The 8,231-nt window shown below is 45.9% G+C and overlaps 1 protein-coding gene across 1 annotated transcript in view; it reads left to right on the plus strand.

The window, feature by feature from the left end:
• The window catches only part of HDAC4 (histone deacetylase 4), a 283,789-nt gene extending 275,862 nt beyond the window's left edge, over positions 1-7,927 (plus strand). The window contains exons 24-26 of the mRNA XM_014949239.1: positions 2,814-2,898; positions 5,369-5,510; positions 6,289-7,927. Coding sequence (XP_014804725.1) covers positions 2,814-2,898; positions 5,369-5,510; positions 6,289-6,328 — 267 coding nt within the window. The 3' untranslated portion in view covers positions 6,329-7,927. The remainder of the gene's footprint in view (positions 1-2,813; positions 2,899-5,368; positions 5,511-6,288) is intronic.
• The last annotated feature ends 304 nt before the right edge of the window (positions 7,928-8,231 follow it).

Genomic DNA, 8,231 nt, shown 5'->3' on the forward strand with positions numbered 1-8,231 from the left:
TTTCAGGGTGTTGATCTAATTTCTCTTTTTCATACTGAGAGAAAGCTGCAGGTGAAAGGAAAATATCTCCTGGAAAAGATCTCCTAGAAAATAGGGGGAGACACCATCAAGCAGGGAGAGAGCACTTCTCTTGTATTCCTTGTTCTCTCATTCCCATACCCCTGCCCTGACTGCTGAGTGCTTTCATGAAATGGGACAAGTGATGTCCTTCATTGCTGAAGGGAGATCTGGAGTTAGAGTTTGAGGGTGGCAGAGCCCTGGCAGTATAGCTGGGGGTGGGGGGCATAAAATCATCGTGGTTGAAGCTTTTCTGGGGAGATTCTTGGGGAATGGAGTGAGAGAGCCTGAGTAACATGGAAATCCCACGGCTAGGTCCTGACATCTTCCTCTTTCAAATGTTTGTGGTCTGAAACTGGAGTGGGCTAGTCTCCATTTTCTAGGGCAAAAATGGACCTTAAAAGATTCTAAAGTTTACTCCCCCACCCTCTCCCACCCAAAAAAAATGCCCAGTGACTTTAGAAATGTGAATTCCATTTCCAGAAGCTGCTCTGCAGAGCGAATGCTCAGGCCTGATGGAACAACTCTGTGGCAGAACTTCAAGCCAGACAGTGATATTTTTATTTTGTCTTATAATGAGCGGGGTAAACTAAAAGGGGTTTTGAGTGAGACCCTCAGATCTCCTCCCCAACACAGCAGAAGCAATGGGTCCCTCCTCCCCATCTGCTGGCCTCACCATACAGGTTCCATCTAGTCCGACCTCCCCGCAGTCAGCAGGGACACCCCCAACTAGACCAGGTTGCCCAGGGCCTCGTCGAGCCTCTCCTTGAATATCTCCAGGGAAGGGGCCTCAACCACCTCCCTGGGCAACCTGTTCCAGTGCTCCACCACCCTCACAGTGAAGAACCCTCTCCTCATCTCCAGTCTAAATCTGTTCCCCTCCAGCTTGAAGCCATTGCCCCTCGTCCTGTCACTACAGGCCTTTCTAAACAGGCTCTCCCCAGCCTTCCTGTAGCCCCCCCTCAGGTACTGGAAGGCTGCTATGAGGTCTCCCCGGAGCCTCCTCTTCTCCAGGCTGAACAACCCCAGCTCCCTCAGCCTGTCCTCGTAGCAGAGGTGCTCCATCCCCCTGATCATCCTCGTGGCCCTGAGACATAGCAAGTCTCAGGTCTGCAGAAGCTTTTTGCTCTTGAGCACTATTAATTTAGGAGTGATTTTGCTTCTTTCTTTAAAACAACTGTCCTGATGAAAGCGTGGTCCTATGCTACTGCTGAGCCAGCACCACTCAGTCGGCAGAGATGTGCTCCCTGACTAATACCACTGGGATGGCCAAGACCTCTCACAGAGAGGTAGCTCTGGTGGCAAAACCACCTCCTTGCCTGGATTGCTGATTTCACACCCACGGACTGGAGCAGTGTGGGTTCACTGGTGGGAACCGCATCCAAACCAGCACGTGGTCCTTACAGCCCTCCAAGGCAACCCCATCAACGTCGTGGTGCCCCCATGGGTTTCTGTACAGGCTTCTACAGGGAGATCCACACCACAGGGCTTTGCTGCACTGAAACTGGAGATGGACTTAGAGGAATAACCGGAGAAGGATCTCAAGAAGCTTCTTTAGAATGGCTTTTCCTAATTCATTTCTCTCTAGCAAAATGAAGATACTTTTATCATCCCATGTTCCTTCCTACATAAATTGTAATTAGTGGTTTGATTTAGTTGTTTTTTTTTCAACAGTAGCAAAGGCAGCACTGCTTTTTTTGAGAGTGGGATGGATGTTAGAGCAAAACAGAAATCATTTATGTGCCATTTGCATTTATAGAATCACAGAATCTTCTAGGTTGGAAGGGACCTTAAAGATCATCTTGTCCAACCGTCAACCTCACTGACAAAAATAGACACCCACACAACAAACAAGGAGCATCATCACTAAAAAAATCACTGCATAAAAGCAGCCAAGCCCAGAGGGATACCTGCCTGTTATGTACATTTACACTGCACATTTTCTGTGCCATCTTTGGGCTGAAGGTCTCCATACCAGCAGCATGTTCTTGGTGTCACCTTGTTCCTTAAAGAGCAAACGAAAGAAGCCAGCATCAAAGAGCCTAATTTTTAATGCATAATTATGACCCTCACTGGTAACTTCAAGGCAAATTTTTTTTAAAAAGATTAGCATACAGATCTGCTGCCACTGTGCCCAGCAGCTGGTACGAGGCATCGACGGGGACTGAAGTTATAGTCATGCTGAGTGGGGCTTTAAAGCAGTGGTTTGCTGTTTCCCTGCACCAAAATTAGGCTATTTACTCTTAGGGTACAGATTTTTTCAGTTAAGAGTTAATAAATACACTGGATTAGGTACTTAAAAGAATTAAAAAGCTACCCCTTTTATTTCTTAAGGGGAAAACCAGAGATGTGGCTATTACTTTATTCTCAAGTCCCTTTTATTTGCACGTCGCCTTGTTTTAATAGTGAAAACTTTGCGAAAAGGTAGATCCAAGCAATAGTTGATAAAGGTCCATTGTAAAAGCAGCCTTATTTTTGTGGTCTGTGTGATGGTGTCTCTTCGTGGTCCCCACCAGTGGCTGCAGGCAGCTGCTGAGCCCAGTTGGAGCTGCAGCATTTTGAGTGTGGAGGAGCATCAGGCTGGAACAGCACTTAGAAAGTTTGTATATTTTGGATATTTAGCTACAGGTGGATAATAGGAATCAGGGGGAGGGGTGTGGAGGCTTGACACAACAGAACCACTCGCTAAATCGCGCTTAATTTGAAGTCTGTAACTTGAGATAAAATTTCTTCAGCGTTCCTCTCTCTTCTTCCAGCTTGACCCTCTTCCAGAGAAGGTTTTCCAGCAGAGAGCCAATGCCAACGCGGTGCATTCGATGGAGAAAGTCATCGAGATACACAGTGAGTACAGCCCCATTCCCCCAGCTGGTTCCTCGTTGGGTTGCCCTTGGGGGATGCCCCGTTTGACTTCTCCACCGTCCAGTTCCACCGTGCTGGTTGGCAGGTGGTCGCTGCACCGTGACCTGGGTTGGTGGAGCCATGAGGTGGTCTGGCCATGAGTGCAGTCGTGTATGGAGCAACATGTGGGCAACGGCCCGTGCAGGGAGATGCTGTGGCACTTGAGGAAGAGTTAGTATGAAAACCTTTAAAATCTCTGCAACGGACAGGCCGTTCTGCCCTTCAGGGTGTGCCTTCATCTCTTCCAAAGCAATTCAAGGATCTCCAATTAACATAAAATTGTGCTGGGGCATCTGTGCATTAAGGTGGAAAGTTAAAGAGGTGAAGTTGCTAATACTGTACGTTTATATAGCTGGGGGGGGGCATAAAATCGTTGTGATTGAAGCTTTTCTGGGGACATTCTTGGGGAATGGAGTGAAAGAGCCTGAGTAACATGGAAATCCCATGGCTAGGTCCTGACATCTTCCTGCTTCAAATGTTTGTGGTCTAAAACTGGAGCGGGCTAGTCTCCATTTTCTAGGGCAAAAATGGACCTTAAAAGATTCTAAAGCTTACCCCCCCACCCTCTCCCACCCAAAAAAAATGCCCAGTGACTTTAGAAATGTGAATTCCATTTCCAGAAGCTGCTCTGCAGAGCGAATGCTCAGGCCTGATGGAACAACTCTGTGGCAGAACTTCAAGCCAGACAGTGATATTTTTATTTTGTCTTATAATGAGCGGGGTAAACTAAAAGGGGTTTTGAGTGAGACCCTCAGATCTCCTCCCCAACACAGCAGAAGCAATGGGTCCCTCCTCCCCATCTGCTGGCCTCACCATACAGGTTCTTCCTTTCAGGCTCCTTGCTGTGATTTCTTGGGTACCAACGAATCCGGTGTGTCCTGCTTGTGGGCCAAGGGGACATCCTTTATTCACTCCCTCTGAAACATTCTTTTTTGCTCTTTTCACTGAAAAAGGATGCTTAACATGGCAAAGTGCAGACAAAAAATAAATACAACTTCGACTGGTTTCGTTAGTTTTAGGTGATTTGCCCACAAAAGTAGCAAGGACATGGCGGTTAGGAACTGAATGCAGGTGTCTGGTCCAAATCTGGAGAGCATCCTTCCCACTCATGTATTTTTTTCTTTAGGTCTAAAAGTGCCAGAGGGTTTTGAAGTGAAAAATGAAATGTCATTATTTTTTTGAGCACCTAAGTGCCCCCTTTAATCAAGGCAGAGGGATGTTGTACACCTCTGTGTGCAGCTTGGACCCCTGTTGTTCCTTTGTCCTGCTGAAAATCCACGTTCCACCTCCCACTCTTCTTCCCTAGCCAAACCTGACAGCCCTTCAGCCCTGGTTTGACATCCTGCGTGTCCTGAAGGGATGCAAAGGTGCTCTCTCAGTACCTTTTGTATTTAAAACCTGCCTCTTCAAGATGCAGCAGCAGAGCAGCACCAGCTTTTTGATAGGATGGCATGGCATGGAGCCTGCAGGCATCTCTCCGACCTCGCCTTGCAAGCCAGGGCTCCCGTGGCACACGTGTAGCAAGGGAGATAGTTGCCAACACAAAGTGCGTGTCAGGCACAGCTAAAATGAATCTGTGTGTGAAAGATGATCATTCACATGATCAAGCATTCGGTACCTTTTTCAGGGATTGTAGCAACTGATGGAAGAGCATCGCTTAGAAGAGCGTCAGACTATGAGGTTCAGCAGACCTCAATCTCTTGGAAACTCGTGGAATCACAGAATGGTTTGGGTTGGAAGGGGCCTTAAAGATCATCAAGTTCCAACCCCCCAGCCCTGGGCAAGGGACACCTCCCACCAGAGCAGGTTGCTCAAATTCCATATATTAATGCTCCATTTACCAAGGAAGAGGCGCCAGGTCACTGCTGGTTGAGATAGAACCATGAAGGGCTTTCTCCACAGCCCTGGGACCTAGAGATGGTCCCTGCACGTTGCATAGGTGTATAGAATCATAGAGTTGTCCAGGCCGGAAGGGACCTCCAAAGGCCATCTAGTCCGACCCCCCCGCAGTCAGCAGGGACACCCCCAACTAGACCAGGTTGCCCAGGGCCTCATCGAGCCTCTCCTTGAATATCTCCAGGGATGGGGCCTCAACCACCTCCCTGGGCAACCTGTTCCAGTGCTCCACCACCCTCACAGTGAAGAACCCTCTCCTCATCTCCAATCTAAATCTGTTCCCCTCCAGCTTGAAGCCATTGCCCCTCGTCCTGTCACTGCAGGCCTTTCTAAACAGGCTCTCCCCAGCCTTCCTGTAGGCCCCTTCAGGTACTGGAAGGCCGCTATTAGGTCTCCCCGGTGTAACGAGTGTTCCCCAGGCAGGTCTCAGCTGTCTGCTGTTGGGCCAGGGAAAGCAGGAGCACGGTGCTGGCCCCGTTAATGGTGCAGTTGCCCTGACTTCCTCTTCTCTCCCCAGGCAAGTACTGGCATTCACTCCAGCGTTACGCCTCCACGGTGGGCTATTCCCTGGTGGAGGCCCAGAAGTGTGAGAACGAGGAGGCAGAGACAGTAACAGCCATGGCATCCCTGTCAGTGGGCGTGAAGCCAGCTGAGAAGAGGTGAGCTGCTTTCCTTCCCATTTATCATCACATCTCAGTTTGCCCAGGCAGGACAAACCATGGTGGGCAGCCTTCTGGGTTAATCCTCTCCTTTTAACCATTGCACGTGTCCCCTGCAGCTCCTGCCCTCTGTGGGTTTTCTAAAGACCCTCCTGGGCTGCAGGAGAACAGCAGTGCCACGCACTCTGTGTGTGACCTTAGTAAGGTGCACGCCGTGCCTGACCCTTCTGCTCCAACTGGAGCTGAACGTGGGTTTGGACTGCAAGAAGAAATTGATTTTGCTGCAGAAAATGTTAACGTGGCACAAGTGGAAACACATTATCTAAAATCATACAATCACAGAATGATAAATGGTTGGAAGGGACCTCTGGAGATCATCTAGTCCAACCCCCTGCCAAAGCAGGGCCACCCAGAGCAGGTCCCACAGGAACGTGTGCAGGTGGGTTTGAATGTCTCCAGAGAAGGAGACCCCACCGCCTCCCTGGGCAGCCTCTTCCAAGGCTCTGCCACCCTCACAGGAAAGAAGTTCCTCCTCATCTTTAGCTGGAACTTCTTCTGTGCAAGTTTGTGCCCATTTCCTCTTGTCCTGTTCCTAGAAACCCTTCTCGGTGGCAAGTTTTATTTCCAGGTGAGCCAGCTGAGCACAACTACCTGGGTGGTAAGGTGATGGGAATGTAAGGTGTAAGACTTAGGTCACAAATTGTCCAACCCTCTCATGCTCAACCGTCTTTTCTCTCTTCATCCCCTCCCCATCCTGCCTGGCTGTGAAATTTTTCAGACCCGATGATGAACCCATGGAAGAGGAACCTCCACTGTAGCATTCACCTTTGAGCTGGAGTTCTCCTGTTCGTTCGTCTTCGTCTTGAAGCTCTACCAAGAAGCTTTCTCTTGTTATTCCTGTGTCCTGTCATGGTTTTTTCCAGAATACGGAAGGACAACCAGGTGTAAAACAAAGCAACCGAAAAAAATCTCCATATCTATATGCGTCTACAGTATATATTTGCTGAAAAAAGAAAAATGCAGGTGAAGAGCAGTAAAGGACTGACACGTTGGGCACTCTTCCTCTGGTTCTCGCTGGGAGCAGAAAGGGGAACGACGCCCATGAAGTCTTTGGCAGAGTTGCCAGAAAAAAAGAGTGAAAATCAAAGATTCAACGTATACGACAACACATACAGAAATAAAACAAACAAACAAACAAACCTTAACGTAAAATTGGTGCTTACAATTTGATGACCCACGATTCAGCAATCTCGGCTTGAACCACTCGACCCATCTTGTAGTTTCATTTCTTGGATTTTTTTAAATGGCTCTCGCCTGCCTGTGAGTCAACGACGTTCTTGTCGAAACCAGAACAATGGGAGATGGTGTATTTTTAAAACAGGGAGGGGCAGAGAAAGAGGGACTTGTCTTATATCTTAAAGGAAAGGGAAAGAGAAGGGGGGGAAACGGTAGCCCAGATGGAGTCGGCTTTATTGTCTCCAAAGCCATCTGAAGATGAGTTTGTGCCTTTTTTTTTTTAATTGATGGATTTGGTGCAGCTGGATTTTCTGAAGTTTGAGGAACAATGCCTTAAGTAAAAAAAAAAAAAAAAATTTAAAAAAAAAAACCACGACAAAAACAAACAAAACCATAAAGAACACAGCAGTTCATGAATATTTTTTTCCTCTGGTTGGGAAAGCCAAGAACTGCCATCAGGAAGGAAGACTTTTTTGACTTGTGCTGGCGTGATGGTGGGAAGCAGGCATCAGCTGAAGAGAGCGTCTCCAAAAACTGTCTACAAGTTTGGATTTGTTTTGTTTTCTTTCATTGCTGTTTCAAAAAAAAAAAAAAAAAAAAAAAAAAAAGAAAAAAAATAATAATTAAGGTAGTTGCCAAGAAAGTGGCAAATACTGTTGGGTCTTTGAAATTCAACCGTTTTTAAAAAACAAATTTTCAAATGTTTTCTCTCTTCTACATTATCTAGCAATTGAACTTATCAATTTGGTTGTTGAAGCATGTATTAGACACAAATGCAGGTTTAAGACTGGAATGCTTTTTATTAAAAGCAACTAGCATGAGATATTGCTTAAATTGTTAGGTATAAATATATATATGTGTATAATGTATATTCCAAATATATTCCAAGCTTAGAAACCGGATTCCTATGAATTATTGATAAAAATAATATTTATGATGCATTTATAGAAAAATATACGTAATAAATGCATACTATAACAGTAGCCATTGGAAGCTCCCTAGGGACAGACTTGTGAATTAGAATGTAAAAGGTGCTTTTGGAAAAGGATCCAGGTTGAAACTCGAGGACTTTCAGAGGACAGGTTGGAAAGTTTTTCAGGAAGCCAACACGTTAGCCACTGGGCAACTACCCTAAACATTTGTATTTTAATTTAAGGTTTTTAGTTGTGATCCTTTTCTAACAAAGAAAAAAAAAAAAAAAAGAGTTTTTTATAGCAAAGACTATGAATTTGCTGTTAATTTTTATATCGATATTTCACAGAACCCTAAAGAAGCCTTGTTTGTGTGACTCTGATGTTTATTTTCTATTTGGCAGGTTTTGTTTCCGAACGGCAATAGCATCTAAACCTTTTTTCCTCCCAGTTTTCTCGCTTGTATATTATTTTCCTTTTTTTTTTTTTTTTTTTTTTTTTTTGGGAGTGGTTTTTTTTAATTATTTCTTCCTTTTTTTCTGAAGCCTTTTTTTTTGTACAGTGAGCAGCTTTC

This window comes from Calidris pugnax, unplaced genomic scaffold (genome assembly GCF_001431845.1).
Source record: "Calidris pugnax isolate Ruff unplaced genomic scaffold, ASM143184v1 scaffold75, whole genome shotgun sequence".
NCBI lineage: Eukaryota > Metazoa > Chordata > Aves > Charadriiformes > Scolopacidae > Calidris > Calidris pugnax.